Source organism: Phyllopteryx taeniolatus, chromosome 7 (assembly GCF_024500385.1).
Source record: "Phyllopteryx taeniolatus isolate TA_2022b chromosome 7, UOR_Ptae_1.2, whole genome shotgun sequence".
Lineage (NCBI taxonomy): Eukaryota > Metazoa > Chordata > Actinopteri > Syngnathiformes > Syngnathidae > Phyllopteryx > Phyllopteryx taeniolatus.
Genome location: NC_084508.1, coordinates 29,894,811 through 29,914,776, shown reverse-complemented (window position 1 = coordinate 29,914,776; position 19,966 = coordinate 29,894,811). Strand labels below are relative to the sequence as shown.

Here is a 19,966-nt window from a genome sequence, read left to right as displayed (position 1 = left end):
GAAGATGCCGGTCCGACGTGGCAGGCCCAAACGTATTGTGAGGGTCTGCTGGGAACGTCTGGCGAAATCCCCTGTCAGAAGGAGTTTCAACACCCACCTCCGACAGAACTTTGCTCATGTTCCGGGGGAGGCGGGGGACATCGAGTCTGAGTGGACCATGTTCCGCGCCTCCATTGCTGAGGCGGCTGACCGGAGCTGTGGCTGTAAAAGTGGTCGGTGCCTGTCGTGGCAGCAATCCCCGAACCCGTTGGTGGACACCAATGGTGAGGGATGCCGTCAAGCTGAAAAAGGAGTCCTATCGGGCCTTTTTGGCCTGTGGGACTCCTGAGGCAGCTGATGGGTACCAGCTGGCAAAGCGGAATGCAGCTTTGGTGGTCGCTGAAGCAAAAACTCGGGCATGGGAGGAGTTCGGTGAGGCCATGGAGAAAGACTTCTGGACGGCTTCGAGGAAATTCTGGTCCACCATCCGACGTCTCAGGAGGGGAAAGCAGTGCACCATCAACACTGTGTATAGTGGGGATGGGGCGCTGCTGACCTCGACTCGGGACGTTGTGAGTCGTTGGGGAGAATACTTCGAAGACCTCCTCAATTCCACCGACACGCCTTCCCATGAGGGAGCAGAGTCTGGGTTCTCTGAGGCGGGTTCTCCTATCTCTGGGGTTGAGGTCGCCGAGGTGGTTAAAAAGCTCCTCGGTGGCAAGGCCCCAGGGCTGGATGAGATTCGCCCGGAGTTCCTCAAGGCTCTGGATGTTGTAGGGCTGTCCTGGTTGACACGCCTCTGCAACATCGCGTGGACATCGGGGACAGTGCCTCTGGATTGGCAGACTGGGGTGGTGGTCCCCCCCTTTTTAAGAAGGGGGACCGAAGGGTGTGTTCCAACTACAGGGGGATCACACTCCTCAGCCTCCCTGGTAAGGTCTATTCAGGGGTGCTGGAGAGGAGGGTCCGTCGGGAAGTTGAATCCCAGATTGAGGAGGAGCAGTGTGGTTTTCGTCCTGGCCGTGGAATAGTGGACCAGCTCTACACCCTTGGCCGGGTCCTCGACGGTGCATGGGAGTTCGCCCAACCAGTCTACATGTGTTTTGTGGACTTGGAGAAGGCGTTCGACCGTGTCCCTCGGGTGGTCCTGTGGGGGGTGCTTCGGGAGTATGGGGTACCGAACCCCCTGATACGGTCTGTCCGGTCCCTGTACGACCGGAGTCAGAGTTTGGTCCGCATATCCGACAGTAAGTCGGACTCGTTTCCGGTGAGGGTTGGACTCCGCCAAGGCTGCCCTTTGTCACCGATTCTGTTCATAACTTTCATGGACAGAATTTCTAGGCGCAGCCGAGGCGTAGAGGGGGTCCGGTTTGGTGGCCTCAGTATTGCATCTCTGCTTTTTGCAGATGATGTGGTTCTGTTGGCTTTATCAAGCTGTGACCTCCAACTCTCATTGGAGCAGTTCGCAGCCAAGTGTGAAGCGGCTGGGATGAGAATCAGCACCTCCAAATCTGAGACCATGGTCCTCAGTCGGAAAAGGGTGGCGTGCCCTCTCCAGGTCGGGGATGAGATCCTGCCCCAAGTGGAGGAGTTCAAGTATCTTGGGGGTCTTGTTCACGAGTGAGGGAAGAATGGAACGGGAGATCGACAGGCGGATCGGTGCAGCGTCTGCAGTGATGCGGACTTTGTATTGATCCGTTGTGGTAAAGAAAGAGCTAAGCCGAAAGGCGAAGCTCTCGATTTACTCGTCCATCTACGTTCCCACCCTCACCTATGGTCACGAGCTGTGGGTCGTGACGGAAAGAACGAGATCCCGGATACAAGCGCCCGAAATGAGTTTCCTCTGCAGGGTGTCCGGGCTCTCCCTTTGAGATAGGGTGAGAAGCTCGGTCATCCGGGAGAATCTCAGAGTAGAGCCGTTACTCCTTCACATCGAGAGGAGCCAGATGAGGTGGCTGGGGCATCTGATTCGGATGCCTCCCGGACGCCTCCCTGGTGAGCTGTTCCGGGCACGTCCCACCGGGAGGAGACCCCGGGGACGACCCAGGACACGCTGGAGAGACTACATCCTTCGGCGTCCCTGCTGAAGCTACTGCCCCCGCGACCCGACCTTGGATAACCGGTAGAAGATGGATAGATGGATGGAAGTTACCAATAGCCACCCGACAAGAGGTTATTTGAACGAGCAAAAAAAAAAAAAAAGATTACCACAAACAATATTGTATTGTGACAAGGTAAGACTTCTGCCGATGAATGTTGTTGGTTAACTTTATGAATTATAACAACAGCCTACCAGCCCAGGTGTTTATGTCATCTTGAGTTGATTGCACTCTTCTATTTACAGTAATGGTAGTTAACACAACACAAAACTGATCAAGCCTGCAACAGTAATCTGTTGAAATAAATGTTTTATTATGGACTGGGTTGCTGAAATGTTTTGTATTCTTTTCCATTGATTTCTTTTCTACAGTTAAAAATTAAGATACATACATACACTATTGTGTAAATTGCTTCACTGTATTTATTTATTCATGCTATTTATTAATTGTATTAAATTATGTTATTTTTTATTGTATTCAGTACATTCTTTCATTGTATTCCAAAGACCAACCAGGTACAAAGACCACTAAATAGCTGAAAGTACCCTGCATCAAGTTTTTCTATTTTTAAAAGCAATGTTGTATCTTTAATTTAAGATTAATTTATTGACTGTCATGAAAATAAATTAGCATGTAAGAACGCACACGTGCACACACATCAACCCTTTTATGTTTTGGAATTAAGTGTTTTTTACCAATATTATAAATGAGCTTGGAAATTCATCATTTTCAAATGCCACCTCCCATTGTCTCTTTTGTTGAATTATGTTATAAAGCTGGCCTCCATCCATCTTTCCATCCATTTTCTACCATTGGTCCTCTTCAGTCAGGGGCGGAGTTACGTGTCACCTCAAACTGAAGGTCGGCCACCCTGCCTTGCTATAGTGTTTTTCAAGATGGAAAACTTCAATCAGCACCCGACAACCCCAATAACAGGACAACTCCACTTCCAAAGAAACTTTTCTCATTTAATCAGCCTGAGTTTGCCTGTTCATTGTTTACTCACCAGGGGCCTCATGTACAAAAGGTGCGTATGCACAAAAACGTGGCGTATGTTCTTTTTCACGGCAAAGTTCAGATGTATCAAGAGTGAAATGACCGTGGAAATGTGCGGTGCCTCATGCCAACTGCATGGCTGGCGTACGCACGTTTCTACAGCTGTTGGTGCTTTGGCGACACTTAGAGGTGATGATGGGAAACTGTTATCACAAATCTGCACACCAGAGACACATGAACAATTAGCAATGAACAATTTCAGTGTGTGTGTCCTCGCACACTGAAAAAAAATCGTTTATTAAAATAATAAATTGAGGAATCAAAAAGGAGTCAAAGTTTTTGATATCCTCTTTGATATGCTGATGTGCTTCTATTTGAATGCAAAAGATTTATTATAAATATCATACATACAACATTTACCCATGAACCTTTATCTGACAGGGCTGAGTGTCAGTTACTGTATGAACATATTTGTTATGAGTTATAAAAATACATGGTATTAACCTTGCGGGGTGATCAGAGTCAGCCACATGTGCTCCCACCACCCCTGAGAGAGTAGTCTCACCCATGATTGCAGCGACTCTCTCCTCAAACGGGGTGAGGCCCTCAGCGCCGGTTCTTCCGCCTGTTTTGGCCACACTTTGGCGGTGGGCAGCTGTCCTCCACTTCATGTCCACCTTAATGTCTGACCACGTTTTTTTCGTTCAGTGTGTCCATTGTTCTGACTCCACAGCATCGACAGCCGCACACACGCTGTCCCATTCGCTCCTCTTTCGCGTGTTGTTAACGCCAGACGACAGCGTGCCAAAGAGGACTTTCTTGCGCACCTCCACTTCATTGAGCAACTTCACATTCAAAAAAAATATTTTTCTACATTACCTTGCTCATTGTCCTTTTTTCCTGATCATGCCGAGATCGGGATCTCAGGTGCAGGGTTCATTTAAATATGATTTGCATATTTAAATGTCGCCGTGGACAGGGATGGGTCGGCTACTCCAACATGTGGGCTCGTTTCCACGTTGATTGGAATGTACGAAGGAAATGTGCTTGGATACATGTGTATGCACAGATTCACACATCTGGATATTTTTGTGTGTATGACGTTTACTGGATTTCAGCGTAAGCCATGTTTCAGTAGGAAATGCACGCAGGTCTTTGTACATGAGGGCCCTGGTCACTGAGGGAGAACGTATTTTTTTCTGCTCAAACCCTCAACTGTGGAACTCACTGACTGAAGATCTCAGGCAAGCAGATTCAGTATCCTCTTTTAAATCTCTTTTGAAGACTCACTTTCACTGTTTGGCTTTTCTTAACTGTAAAATCTTATCCTTTTTGTATTATTGTCCATTTGCATCTCTTTTATTGGTAAGCTCTTTGTAACTTGTTTTTGAAAAGTGCTATATAAATACATTTATTATTACTATTTTGTTAATGGTGCAACTTCTTTATAAACGTTCACATTCTATGAAGAGTGATTTGCCACATGACATTTAAAAAACAATCTTGTCATGCAACTCTATTGGGTGCAAACTCTTTAATTGAACAATTCAGACTGAGCCAATGAATTGTTTCTATAGGATAAGCTTAAACCTTTTGTAAGTAACTTCTGTCACCCGCTAGGTTGGAATTACAATAATAAGGCCGTTGCTTTGATATGACGTAGGCTCTGCATTTTATCCCCCGTGTATGTGATCCTACAACAGTTACATTCTGTTTTTAAGGACAGCCGGTGGTGAAAAAAGATGGATTATTCGGAAGATGTAATTGTTGTAAATTCACTATTATTGCTGCGTTTTCTACATGCATTGTTCGGACAGTGCTGAAGTACGTCAGGCACCTTTTTGGGCAGCTAAGGGGCCCTCGGGGAAATGTGTGGATTTAGTTCGCAGCAGATGGCAATAATTTTTTTCTTTCATGATCGAAGGCTGTCTGCGTTTGTGCTGAAGATATCAGACAGAAATATCCCAGGCTGTGCAATTCAGACAGAGTGAGTCATTCCTATTACTACTACATTTAGTGCATTGTTCGGTGCGGGTATTTTACGTCAGGCACCTTGTTGGCCAGCTAAGGGGTTGTCGGAAAAACATTTTAAAAAAAACTTTGATATAGTCAATTTAAAATAAAAACAAAAAGAGACAGACATCCTCGGAAAGACATGTTGAGTTTGTTCACAATAAATGTTGTTTATGTTTACAAAAGTAATTTATTATCCGCTACAAAAATGCAAAATAATATGTTTAGATAGCTTTTTACAAACGGGAGACAAGGGGGCACGCTTAACCGACTGGTCGGTAAAATTTGTCATTTCCGCTATGCCATTTTCGGTGCGACCCCAAGTGGGCCAACGTGGACGTCGCTGGCCGATACGAAATGTAAAAGATCAAATACAAAGTACAGCAAGATGTTAGAGGTGCTGATAAGTTTAATCACCATTGTGTCATCTCATCTTAGTCGTGGCTTGAATGAAAAGTCGCTTTAATTTTTGTAAAATGTTCAGTAACCGCAGCTGGTTTATCCTTCTTTTATGCTGCAGCAGACAATACAGCCATTCTAAATGCTACAATTTCATTTTTATAAGACCTGCAGAAAATAATAGTGGAAGTGTTTAAGCAAGTTTAATCACCACTTTAAAATGCATAATAGTTATCTTAATCCACAAAGCTGTGGGGCTATGTTCATTAATGTATCGCCTCTTATGGTTATTTATTTTAATATTCATCACAAGATATTTTATGACAAATACTTGTTTTTTGAAATTTTTAAACATAATGAGGATATCCAACACTTCTATAAACAGTTATGGGACATCCTCCTCTGTTGTTTTCAAACCATTTTTCATGCTCCTAAAAAACTCAGTGTTGATTGATTATCGCCAGCTAGTGGCAATCACTGGGTTATACTCAGTGTTTGCTGTCAACAAAAGGTCACAGACACAGAATGTACAACTGGAAACACAAAAACTGACCTGACTCCTCAAAGTCTTGGTTGGCCTTATTCCAGGAATCTCGAATTTGCAGCAAACTCGCTTCCATAGATCTCAAATCCAACTCGGGGCAATTACACTGTGGGTAGTCTGCAGCACACTGACACCAGCAGTCATTGTGCCGGCACACAAATTGGCCCTCCTCATTACATCCGATGTAGCCGAGTGCTGCCTGCACAAATCTGTCCCGCAGATATTCTGGCAGTATGGCATGAAGGCCTGAGTCATGGAGACATTATGTCAGACAGATAACTAACCAATATAGCAAATCGTGGTGAAATACAATTTGATTGCTGTTGTACGGTCCATCCGTAAGGCATTCAAGACATCCATCCATCCATCCATTTTCTGAGCCGCTTCTCCTCACTAGGGTCGCGGGCGTGCTGGAGCCTATCCCAGCTGTCATCGGGCAGGAGGCGGGGTACACCCTGAACTGGTTGCCAGCCAATCGCAGGGCACATAGAAACAAACAACCATTCGCACTCACAGTCATGCCTACGGGCAATTTAGAGTCTCCAATTAATGCATGTTTTTGGGATGTGGGAGGAAACCGGAGTGCCCGGAGAAAACCCACGCAGGCACGGGGAGAACATGCAAACTCCACACAGGCGGGGCCGGGGATTGAACCCGGGTCCTCAGAACTGTGAGGCTGACGCTCTAACCAGTCGTCCACCGTGCCGCCGCATTCAAGACAAGGCAATCAAATTCTCTTGTGTTCTGACATACTTAACGTGTTCAGCATAACATGCTATATGCTGATTGAAAGATTTATTTTTGCTTCACATTTCTCCTGCTTTTGTTCTCAGTCATCACTGCCTGGTATACACTTCAAAGACCTCCCAAAAAGGATTGTTTATAAAAAAAAAAAAAATTTTAAAAAGGGGGACTGAAGCTTGATTCATTCTGACACTCTTTGTGCTGCAGTTATGAGTTAGCCAGAAAAGAGACAGCGTGACAATTCCATTACAAATTGTGTGAGTTCAATTATGAATGGCCAACCTTGCAAATGAATCTTGTTTTCAGGGCTCTGAACCAAAACGGAACTGACGGAGTCGAGGTTGTCATAGTTACTGCATCCAAGAGGGCCTGTCCTTGTTTCAGTCACCTAAAGGGGGAAAACAGATGCATTTCTTTCATCCACTCTTAAACTATCATTTTCACAAAATTAATGTAGTCAGCCCTCATGCAATTCATATTAAGGGGAATGATTTTATGGGTGTATGGGCTACAAATCAACTTCCTAGGTGAGCATAGTATTTAAATTGTACTGCTGCCACCTAAACCCCACGTTGTATTTAGTCATTATAATGCAAACCTATGCAAGCCCTGTAGCATGCATATATGAGCATTTTTAATTCAATCATATTCACACCTGAGAACTAATTTACTGTAATTATCTTGATTTTCATAAGATATGCAATATTGTTTCAGGAGTGCAGCGGCTAAAACGTGAAGCACATTGGTAGCAGCATAGTAGTCTAATAGTTGTAATATGTACAACACATGCAGAACATTTGTATTACTTTTGGAATGTGTTAGAGGCCCCTTTGCTGATTTACTCATGCTGTCATGACTGCAACCAGTGTCCCTATATGTGTACAATACAAAAATATAAATGCAACTTATTTTGCTCCCATTTTTAAAGAGGTGAACTCAAACATCTACGAATATTTCTACTGTATGTACACAATAGAATAGAATAGAATAGAATAGAATAGAGCTTTATGCATTTCACAGCTTGGTGGTAGAAGCTGTTTTTAAACCTCATTATTCTCGACTTTAATGTCCTGTTTCGTTTTTCAGAGGTGAGGGGAAACGTGAGTGTCCGGGGTGAGAGGGGTCCTTTAGGATTACCCTGGCTTTTGCATTAATCTTCCAAAAGACATAATTGTCTTTTTTTGTCCACATCACAGATGTGGCATATCAAGAAGCTGATTAGACAGAACGATTTATTGCAGGCCTCTCACAATAAAAGGCCACTCTCAGCCAGTGTAGAGTAATACATCTCCTTCGCATAAAGTTGATCAGATTCTTGATCGATGCGTGTGGAATGTTTGTCAACTCCTCTTCAATGGCGATGCGAAGTTGCTGGATATTGGCAGGAACTGGAACACAGTGCTGTATCTGCTGATCCCAGATCATTCTATCCATGCTTAATACGTGACATGACTGATGAGTATTTTGGCCATGTAAGAAGTAGTATGTTTTTAACTTCTAGGAATTTTGTACAGATCCTTGCAACACGGGGCCGTTCATTATAATGCTGCAACATGAGCCGATGGTTGTGGTCTAATGGCACAACATTGGGCCTTAGAATCTCATCACAATATCTCTCAAAATGCCATGAATAAAATGCACGATGGGCCACTCAATTCACAACGTTGACATCAGCAAACCACTCACCCAAACGTTGCCATACTTGTTGTCTGCCATGTGCCCTGCACAATGAAAACTGGGATTTCAAAGTGCCAGATGTCATCGAATGTGAGCCTTTAACTGCTCAAGTCGGTTAAGATCACAAACTGGATTTAGGTCAATGAGCATGCAGATGAGCTTACCTGAGATGGTTTCTGACATTCTGTGCAAAAATGTTTGGGTTATGCAAACCAATTGCTGCAGCAGCTGTCTGGGTGGCTGAAGGTAACGATGCTGGATGCGGAGGTCATGGTCTGGTGGGGTTACATGTGGTCTGCGGTTGTGAGGCCAATTGGATATACTGCCAAATTCTCCGAAATGCCTTTCCCAGACGGCTTACGGTAGAGAAATGATCATTCAATTCACGGGCACTAGCTCTGGTGGACATTCCTGAAAATTGCAAGCTCCCTCAAAACTTGCAACTTCTGTTACATTGTGCTGTGTGATACAACTGCCTGTGTGGCCTTTTATTGTGGACAGCCTGAGGCACACCTGTGCAATAATCACACTGTCTCGTCAGCATATTGATATGCCACACCTGTGATGTGGTTGGTTTGAAGAATGAAAAACGGGAGGAGGAATAAAAAGTGTTGCACTCAGTAATTTTTTCAGTACAAGAACACAGGTAGAGATAACACGCTGAGAGACAGCTTGTGTGCAAAGACGAGAAAGAAGGTGATCACTTTCCTTTGTCACTCACTTGTTCGAGGCAACACAACCACCTTCCAAATGAAGGTATTTGACTGTTTTTATGCTTGAATGAATCCACGAAAACATATTCTGCTTCTCTACTTTTGTTGAAAAGAAGAATTCACAGGCACAACGATAAACCTGATTAATTTAGAACCATAACATTATCCAATTTTTGGGACTGCATTGACCTGATATTTGATTTTGATTTAGTGATTTGTTTATCTAGAATAAAATGATCTGCATAACTTAATTGCATACATAGCAAGCATAGTTCTTCTTACACTGGCATGCTGAATAAGTCACTGCTAACCTGTGCTACAAATGAAAGGTAAGGACAAGGGCATTGTCAAGTAAAGGAACAAGTGACTGAACCGTTTAAAACAATTCTTCGTGATGAGACGCTGTAATTTAATTTTGAATGTGTTGGCAGATGTTATTAAAAGTTCTTTAATAAATGTATATTTGTCTTATCAATATCAGAATTAGAATTGGCTTTATTTGCCAACTATGTTAAAATACTCAAGAAACGTATCTGGTGGTTGGAGTCACTGTAGTACTACAGCAAAGAGTCACTATAACAAATGATCAGTTAAGGACACAAATATCAATGTTAAAACGTAGTCAAAGTTTCATTTCTTTGATAGTTCTATTAGGTTAATGGAATTAAACAAAAGACTCTCACAATATAAAAATGCATTAAACAAAAATATATCTCAGAATAAAATATACAAATGCACCAATGAAAGGTGGATTGGGAGTGTTTGCAAATTGGATATTAGATGCCAAAAAGATACCCAGACTATTTTTATCATATTTTTAAGTCATAACAAGTATGCAATTAAGCTTAAGTTCTCTGTCTGAACTCATTCCTTGATGAAGTCAGAATTTGAACATCTATCAAAATTCTACAGGCAGAATACAAATGATGTAATGCAGGATCATTTTTTAAATGTAATAATTTTAAACAGTGTGTTTCTCTCCCCAAAGTTCACAATATACAGTACTTGCTGTATGTGTTAGGATAAGCTGGCATTTTACCATTTCACAAATGTGAATTTCAATGTGAATGCTCTCGTTCTCTCTCTCTCTCTCTCTGTCTCTCTCTCTCTTTTCCAACAACAAACAATTTTGCCAGTAGATCAGCTGCAAAAACAACCAGGTTGAGCGTATCGTGTGTGCTGTGTCACTATTTGCAATTACTAAACCCACAAGTAATACATTATATTTCATGATCTTGAACGTCTTCATGTGTTTGGTTCCTCAAAATGACATGAAACATACTCATATTTCGAAAATGTGATATGTAAATGAGTTGTATTGGAGACTCGGCTTCCCAGCCTCTATGTGGGCCACCGCTAGGCGATCAGAGCAGCTGCTACTAAAAGTACCAGGTACGCTTCCACCCAAGCGTGATCCCTCTGAAGTCGCAACCTCCCACAGAACGCATGAAGAACAACTTCTTTCCCTTTTCCCGCCTGGTTTTGTTTTATTTTTGTGCATCTTTTTCGCAAACCAAACCTCTCCTCGCCTCCTGAGACGTGTGCAGAAAGACTACTCCCAAAGACCAGCTGATCTACGTTCGTGAGTAACACAACAGTGTTTGCCAGACTGTACAATATTAGTGCCTAATAATCTTAGGGAAATTACTAGCTTCACACAAAATCCCAACTTTGTCCTCTCTCTCTCTCTCTCTCTCTCTCTCTCTCTCTCTCTCTCTCTCTCTCTCCGGACTGTTCAACTTTAGTCCAACACACAATGTTCTATTTCCCTTTTCATACGCATATTTTCTTTCTTGCACCATTATTTGTTTTTCCTTGTTATAGTCAGACCCCCTCTTTGTGTTTCCCTATAGATCCCGCGTCGATTTCATTAAATACTCTATAAAATTCTACTCTTGGTTTTGTTTTGTGTGTGTTTTGAGTTTAAGTAAGCCTCTGTCATCAAGAATTCGTATTTCATAATATATAACGCTGAAACTTAAAATTACGCTAAACCGGAAGTAATGCAGGCATCGCTTCCGGCTTATTCCTTTCTCCTAAATTAATTATGTTTTTATCCAAACCAATGTATGCTACAATGTAGTTTCTGGACACTGAATTGCAATATGACCCTTCATAAGACAGTGATTGTTCAATCAAATTACTTAATTAATTCAATTTTTACATAACCTATAAGTATGATGATACAAAGGTGAAAATCCTGGTCTTTTTCACAATCTTTCTTTGAGAACAATTCATTGTATGTTACCATTTGGATGTTCGCATGTTTTCATGATCCTCGTGCGGTACTAGTACTAACCTCCCTTTAGTACCAAACAAGATGTACTAGATATTTACATTAATTTATATGATTTTTTTAAATGTACAGGTAAAGGTGCGTTGCTATGTACACTATAGGGCTCTCAGAAAAGACTCGGCTATTTTTAGACATTTAATTTATTGTGATGATTGGAAGTGGATTGTATTGCCAACTTATTTTCAATTTGATCACCAATTATTGATGCGTCTCTTTGCACATTCGTTTTTCTACAATGTGACCCACTTAACAGTTGTAATGATCAATATTTTGCTGATTCAAATTAATGACGGATAAATTTACTTCCATTTATTACAAATAACAGACATCTAACAAAAATGCAGTTGTTGTTTGGAATGAGGTGTATTTAGTCAAAACAAAAACAAACTGACAATGACAACTACACTACTTTTTTTCTGCATTGAGTACATGACTTGGGTTTTCATCTAGTTTTAGAGTGTAGATACTATGACAGTAAAATACCGTTTGGATCATTTCGGATCCAAAGTTATCAAAATAGCAGAACAACAGAATATGGACACAAATCCCTCCAGATGAAAGTTGCAATTGAGCATGTCATTTGCTTTGCCTACTCCAAATTGTGATGGAATGGGTCCCATGTTGGCAGAAGAAGTTTCAAGCTGTTGTTTGTCCTGCTTCTCCGTGTGGAAAAGCCTAATGTGATTTATCATGTTTGTCATGTTGACAAAATACTTAAGATTTGTTTCACATGTACCCCGCCTGTCGCACAAAGAAACGAGGGATAGGCTCTAGCTCACGCATGCTTCCTTGCTTACTCACACTGTAGCATTCTATGTCAACCAAATTGAGTGCCCGATGGATGCTGCACTTCTGAGTTCCACTTTTGAGTCAAAATGCATTCACAATTCTTTGCAATTGTATAGCAAAGAATTTGTTTGTTTTTGCCACTCCTACTGATTACGGTATTGTTTTATGTAATGTTTCTCAAGTGACTGCGAGCTTGTAATGCATTGCAAATTTTCATGTACACAGAAAATTAAACACTTTTTTTCCCCCCACAAACTGAAACAAAAGGCACACCTCTTTAAATAACCAAAAACGGGATGGGCTAAACTCCTTAGTTTCTTCTTCTACAAGTTAACAGAGGGTGGTAGTGTAAAATCTACTGGTCTTAGATTATTACTGTATATGTCATTTATTTATTTATGAATTTATTTACTTATTTGACTGGTGAGCACATCTGCCTCACAGTTCTGAGGGCCGGGGTTCAAATCCCAGCACGCCCGCGTCCCTAGTTTTTTTTATTTTTTATTTGACCTTTATTTATCCAGTTTAGTCCACTGAGAACAGATTCTTATTTGCAATGCCGACCTGGTACAAATATACTGGAGATAATCTTGGAATTCTATGAGTATTAATATCTATCTATCTATCTATCTATCTATCTATCTATCTATCTATCTATCTATCTATCTATCTATCTATCTATCTATCTATCTATCTATCTATCGTTAAGTTATAAATAATGACGCAGTGGACTGACCTGAATTTTGCCAAAGAAAATATTTTAAGAATAAAGTTTAACCTACAACATCATCCACAATAATACCCATTAGCATCCCTTAAGATGAAAGGGCATGTACTGTATAATGTATAAAACAAGACTCTTCTCCGAAATACATAGCAGATGTGAAAGTAAATGTATCACTAAATATAGCACTCTACATAGATAAAGAGTAGCCTCTTAGTCACTGGTGTGAGTCCCTGGCATTGCCCCTGCAATATTTAAACTGTTAACATGGTCCATTGAGACTGATAGCTCTGAGGCACTTCCATTATTTAAAAATGAAAGAACTACATATCATTACAAAACCAGCTACACAAGAGTATTTTACTAATGAACATTTAGCTGTGCGATGAAACATGAATAATTCCACAAAAACACCATAAAATGTCACTTGCAAAGCTTGTGTTGTGAGATGTGTGCAAAATCCACTTTAAACCCCAGTACATTTTGCTTACTGGATGCAAAAGTAGAAAGACTTCAATGGTTCATGAAAATTGTCACTCAGTTCAAAGTTGCCTCATTTCTGCACCTTCAAGAACTGTCATTTGCCTAATCACTCAGGCATACCAAATGTGCAAATCCACATTTGCATATTGGATACAATGCTGCCTGTTTATACAGGCTTATAATTTTAAGAGCACATTAATGTCAAGCAAGGAGAGATAAGCTTTTCAACTACATACACAAATAAAATGGGGTGGGTAGCATTGGAATGATCATTGTGCATTCTCCAAAGGAAAACCAATCAAAGCAACAAGGGACCAAAGGCAGTCTTTTATGTAAAGAGAGAACTAGATCACATGGTAAATACATTCTCATTAAATCTCTTTAAACTTGGCTATGGTATTTGCATGCACTGAGTGCATTTTTCTGCATATACCGGTAATATATTTTTATTTACGTTTGCAGTTTTTTTTCTTTTATCCTTCTGACTACCAGGAAAAAAAAATATTGTCCAATCATATTTTTATTTTTAAGATATCTGTCATATGTGTGTGTTCCGGGTTTTGTCTTCCCCCCCCTGTTTCACACACACCTGCTCATGTGAGCATCTTCATCACCTGTGCCTCGTTCACCCTAATTACCCCTTGTATATAACCTCGTGTCTCATTTCCTCTCGTTGCCAGTTCGTTGTACCTTGTCGTCGCGTTCCAGCATTCCTTGTTTCCACGTCATAGATTCACAGTAAGACTTGACCCTGTTCCGATTATCGACCTTGTCTCTTTGCCTCATGTTTTTGGATACTGTTGCCTCTCTTGGATTGCCTGCCTGTGTACCGACCTATGCCCGTCTATTAAACCTCTCTTTTTGGAAACTGTCAATTTGTTTTGGAGTCGTGCATTTTTGGGTCCTATCCTCTGTTCCGTTCATGACAGAACGAACTGGCCAGAACATGGACCCAGCAGACTCAGACCCGGTGCGCAAAGCCCTTCAAGCGCAGGGTCAACGCCTCGCGAAGCAGGATGAGCAGATTGCCGCCCTCCACCTTCATCTCGAGGGACTGTCAAGCAATCAGGACAATATGATGAGACAGGTGGCCTCGCAGTTTGAACTTCTTTTGAAATTTTTTCAAGAGAAGGAACCAGTTGGCACCACACCCAGTACTGCCACGGTATTTCCGTGTGAAGTAGTCACCATGCAGCCACCTGCCACCTCCGCTGCTGTCTGCCCACAGCTCTCTCGACCGGAGAGGTTCTCTGGAGAATCTGGGAACATTAAGCCGTTCATCACGCAGTGCGAACTCCACTTTGAACTGCAGGCAGCCGCCTTCCCCACCGAGCGGGCAAAGATCGCATTCGTGATTTCCCACCTGACTGGTCGTGCGGAGGTGTGGGCTACTGCTGAATGGAGCCGCAATTCCGCCGCGTGTCATTCATGGGCTTTTTTTCGTCAAGACTATGGAGCAAATTTTTCAATTTTCCACTCCTGATCGTGAGGCAGCTCGCTCCCTTGTCACCTTACAACAAGGCAAGCGCAGGGTGTCAGATTACGTGATTGAGTTTCGCATTCTAGCAGCTGAGACTCATTGGAATAATCGGGCGCTACTCGATGCCTTTTTTCAAGGACTGTCCCCCGCCGTCAAGGATCATTTAGTCCCGCTAGACCTGCCAACCGACTTGGACACTCTCATCGCTCTCGCCCTCAAGATTGACAGAAGGCTTTTGGATCGCGAGCTGGATGGAGTTCGGCGGAGGGATGCTTCACCGCGCACTTGGAGGACGAGCCTCGGTGACAAGCCAAACCAAGGCAGATTCCCTGCTGCCAGTCTCAATCCACTGGCTAGCGTCACCACGGATGAGCCCATGCAACTGGGCAGGTTCCGTCTCTCCCCTGAGGAACGTCAACGCCGGCTGAGGGAAGGGCGGTGCTTCTACTGCGGTCAGTTGGGTCATTCCGTGAGCAACTGTCACGTCAAAGTTGCCGGTGCCGGTAGCCAGGGCACGGGAGAGGTGAGTCTGAATTTCATTAAGGAAGACCCTACACGGGTTCTTCCTAAAGTGACACTATGCTCTCCTGATCAAGAAATTCATACACCTGTTTTAATTGACTCTGGTTCTGATGCAAATTTACTCAACTCCATCCTTGTTAGACGTATGCACCTTAGAACCTTTGGAATAAAACGCCACCGCAACACCTATGCTGCAGACGGCAGTTTTATGGGCAAGATCACTCACCGCACCCAAACACTCACATTGACATTCCCTGATTCTCACTCGGAACGTATTAGTTTTCATGTTTTTGACGCCATGAATCATGACGTTATCTTAGGGAACCCATGGCTGAAATTACATAACCCCCACATTGACTGGTCCTCTGGGCAGGTTATGTCATGGGGCAGCAATTGCGCCCGGAACTGTTTCAAGCCGCCACGTGATGTTCAGGGTCATGTTTCTAAGGACACTCCACAGACCCCATCTGCGGATCCTGATTTATCTCAAGTGCCCACCTGTTATCAGGATATTAAAGATGTTTTTTCCAAGTCCAAGGCCAAATCCCTTCCACCCCACAGACCTTATGACTGTGCTATTGACTTGCTGCCTGGAACCACACCCCCACGAGGGAGGTTGTTCTCTCTTTCAGGGCCGGAACACAAGGCCATGAAGGAATACGTAGAAGAATCACTGGCAGCCGGGATCATTCGCCCATCTTCATCCCCTGCGGGAGCAGGATTTTTCTTCGTGGACAAGAAAGACAAGACCCTGCGACCCTGTATCGATTACCGGGGTCTCAATGAGATCACGGTAAAAAACAGGTACCCTCTTCCTCTCATCTCCACCGCCTTTGAGTTCCTGGAGGGAGCCAAGATTTTCACAAAACTGGACTTAAGAAATGCATATCATCTAGTCAGGATAAGGGAGGGGGATGAATGGAAAACAGCATTCAACACACCAACGGGACATTATGAATATTTGGTAATGCCTTTTGGGCTTACTAACGCTCCAGCTGTTTTCCAGAACCTTGTCAACGATGTCCTGCGCGACATGTTGAATGTTTATGTTTTTGTTTATTTAGATGATATTCTGATATTCTCCCCGGATGAGGAGACTCACATTATTCATGTCCGCTCTGTTTTGCAGCAGTTACTGCAGAATCAACTCTATGTCAAGGCTGAGAAATGTGAGTTCCACCAGGCGTCCGTTTCTTTTCTGGGTTTCGTCCTGGCTCAAGGTGAAGTCAAGATGGACCCTTGCAAAGTCGATGCCGTTATTAATTGGCCTACTCCCACGTCACGCAAAGATGTACAAAGGTTCTTAGGGTTCGCAAACTTCTACAGGAAATTCATCAGGAATTTCAGTTCTATAGCCTCTCCTTTGCATGATCTTACCTCGCCACACAAACCTTTTGTATGGAACCCGCTTTGTCATGCAGCTTTTCAAAAACTTAAGTCGAGCTTTACCTCCGCTCCCATCCTTACTTTGCCAGATCTCAAACAGCAGTTTGTGGTAGAAGTCGATGCGTCTGATGCCGGAATAGGAGCAGTGCTCTCCCAGAAGTCTCTCAAGGATGATAAATTACATCCTTGTGCGTTTCTCTCCAAAAAATTGACCCCAGCTGAAAGAAATTATGACATTGGCGACCGTGAACTGTTGGCAGTCAAGGTGGCTTTGATGGAGTGGAGGCACTGGCTAGAGGGGGCACATACTCCGTTTTTAGTATGGACAGATCACAAGAACCTTGAATATATTAAAACTGCCAAAAGATTAAATGCGAGGCAGGCTAGATGGGCTCTTTTCTTCTCTAGATTTAATTTTACGTTATCATACCGACCGGGTTCTAAAAATGGTAAGCCAGATGCTTTGTCACGCATTTTCTCCGAGGAGAGTTCTTTGTCCGACCCTAGGACTATTTTGCCTAAGTCATGCTTCATTTCCGCTTTTGTTTGGGACATTGAGACTGCGGTTGAAGGGGCTCTGAAAGACACTCCTAGCCCTGAAGATTGCCCCGAGAACAGGCTTTATGTGGTTCCGACCTTAAGGGGAAAAGTCATCCACTGGGCTCACACGAACCGAACGGTATGTCACCCAGGCATTGCCAAGACGCTATCAGTGGTCGAACAGCGCTTTTGGTGGCCTAATGTTAGGAGGGATGTTAGCGATTACGTCAATGCTTGCCAGGTATGTGCTGCTAACAAGGCCTCTCGTCAACGTCCTTCTGGGGAGTTGCGACCCCTGCCAATACCACAACGTCCTTGGTCAGACATTTCCGTAGACTTTGTTACAGGATTACCGGCCTCTAAAGGCAATACCACCATTCTTACAGTTGTTGACAGGTTCTCTAAGATGGCGCACTTCATTGCACTTCCAAAACTCCCCTCAGCTAAAGACACTGCCGAGCTAATGATTAATCAGGTTTTTAAGTTCCATGGTTTCCCCAAGAATGTGGTGTCTGATAGGGGTCCCCAATTCATTTCGCAATTTTGGAAAGAGTTTTGTAAACTCATAGGTGCTACCGTCAGTCTGTCATCCGGGTTTCATCCTGAGACCAACGGCCAAACCGAGAGGCTGAACCAGGACCTGGAGACGGGGCTCCGATGTCTCGCTTCACAGGAGCCGCGATCCTGGTCTCAGAAACTGGTTTGGGTCGAATTCTCCCACAATTCCCTCCCCTCTGCATCCACTGGTCTATCGCCTTTTCACGTTGTGCATGGTTACCAACCATCTCTGTTTCCTGCCATAGCCTCAGAATCCACAGTTCCAGCGGCATTAACCTTGGTGAGACGCTGCAGGAGGACCTGGGAGCGAGCCCGCCAGATGCTGCTGCGCCAGGGACGGTCCTACAAAGCCGCTGCTGACCGTCGGAGGACACCGGCCCCGAACTACAAAGTGGGTCAGCGAGTTTGGCTTTCAACCAAACATATTCCACTCCGGGTGGAGTCCAAGAAGCTCGCTCCCAGGTTCGTTGGGCCCTTCCCCATCACAAAAATCATCAACCCTGTCACCGTGAAGCTGAGCCTCCCAAGGTCTATGCGGGTCCACCCTACTTTTCACGTCAGCCTACTCAAGCCAGCCCGGGAGTCCCCTCTGGTCCCGCCTTCCAGGCCCCCTCCTCCCCCCCGGTTTGTGGATGGGGGCCCTGTCTTCTCTGTGAAGCGGCTGTTGTCATCTCGTCGGAGGGGCAGGGGATTTCAATATCTGGTGGACTGGGAGGGCTATGGGCCTGAGGAGCGTTCCTGGGTACCGTCTGCGTTTATCGTGGATGATTCGCTCATTCGGGACTTCCACGTTGCGCATCCAGGGGCCCCAGGGCCGTCTGGGGCCGGCCGTTAAGGGGGGGGTACTGTCATATGTGTGTGTTCCGGGTTTTGTCTTCCCCCCCCTGTTTCACACACACCTGCTCATGTGAGCATCTTCATCACCTGTGCCTCGTTCACCCTAATTACCCCTTGTATATAACCTCGTGTCTCATTTCCTCTCGTTGCCAGTTCGTTGTACCTTGTCGTCGCGTTCCAGCATTCCTTGTTTCCACGTCATAGATTCACAGTAAGACTTGACCCTGTTCCGATTATCGACCTTGTCTCTTTGCCTCATGTTTTTGGATACTGTTGCCTCTCTTGGATTGCCTGCCTGTGTACCGACCTATGCCCGTCTATTAAACCTCTCTTTTTGGAAACTGTCAATTTGTTTTGGAGTCGTGCATTTTTGGGTCCTATCCTCTGTTCCGTTCATGACAATATCATGTGTCCACGAGAGTGGACATCGGAATCCAATACAGGTGAAAGTGAACGTCGATGGTAACCAGTTAGTCCAACGGAAGATATTGAATAGTCAACGTGAGAATGAGTTTAACATTAATATTACTGTCCATTATCTCTTGTTTTGTTTGGATTTTGCTTTTTTGTGATTATTTAGTATGATAAAGGCAGCACGGTGGTTGACTGGTTAGCACATCTGCCTCACAGTTCTGAGGACCGTGGTTCAAATCCCGGCCCCGCCTGTGTGGAGTTTGCATGTTCTCCCCGTGCCTGGGTGGGTTTTCTCCGGGTACTCCGGTTTCCTCCCACATCCCAAAAACATGCGTGGTAGGTTGATTGAAGACTCTAAATTGCCCGTAGGTATGAATGTGAGTGTGAATGGTTGTTTGTTTAAATGTGCCCTGCAATTGGCTGGCGACCAGTTCAGGGTGTACCCCACCTCTCGCCCGAAAATAGTTGGGATAGGCTCCAGAACTCCCGCGACCCTAGTGAGGACAAGCGGTGCAGAAAATGGATGGATGGATGGATGGAATGATAAAAGCAATTCCCCTTCTTAGAAACACAAAGGAAAACCTTGCACTTTGTGCACATCACTAATACACAAAAAGGAAAGGCCTACCTCAAAGCTTTTAAAGTTTCTGATGCTTGGAACGATTATAGACATTGAAATGGTTATGAATGAATAGAAAATCAGTCAAGTCGACAATTATTCGTCAATGCTAGTAGTAGTAGGCACCAAGGGAGCTTTGTTCTTTTTTTTCCAG

General features: G+C 43.8%; 1 protein-coding gene across 3 annotated transcripts in view; it reads right to left on the bottom strand.

Annotated features, from left to right (window-relative positions):
- Positions 1-19,966, bottom strand: part of LOC133481277 (BMP/retinoic acid-inducible neural-specific protein 3-like) — a 90,141-nt gene that overhangs the window by 23,222 nt on the left and 46,953 nt on the right. For all 3 annotated transcript variants that reach the window (XM_061780440.1, XM_061780442.1, XM_061780441.1), the window contains 2 exons: positions 7,057-7,162; positions 6,040-6,276 (listed from right to left, as the gene is read on the bottom strand). In XM_061780440.1, coding sequence (XP_061636424.1) covers positions 6,040-6,276; positions 7,057-7,162 — 343 coding nt within the window. The remainder of the gene's footprint in view (positions 1-6,039; positions 6,277-7,056; positions 7,163-19,966) is intronic.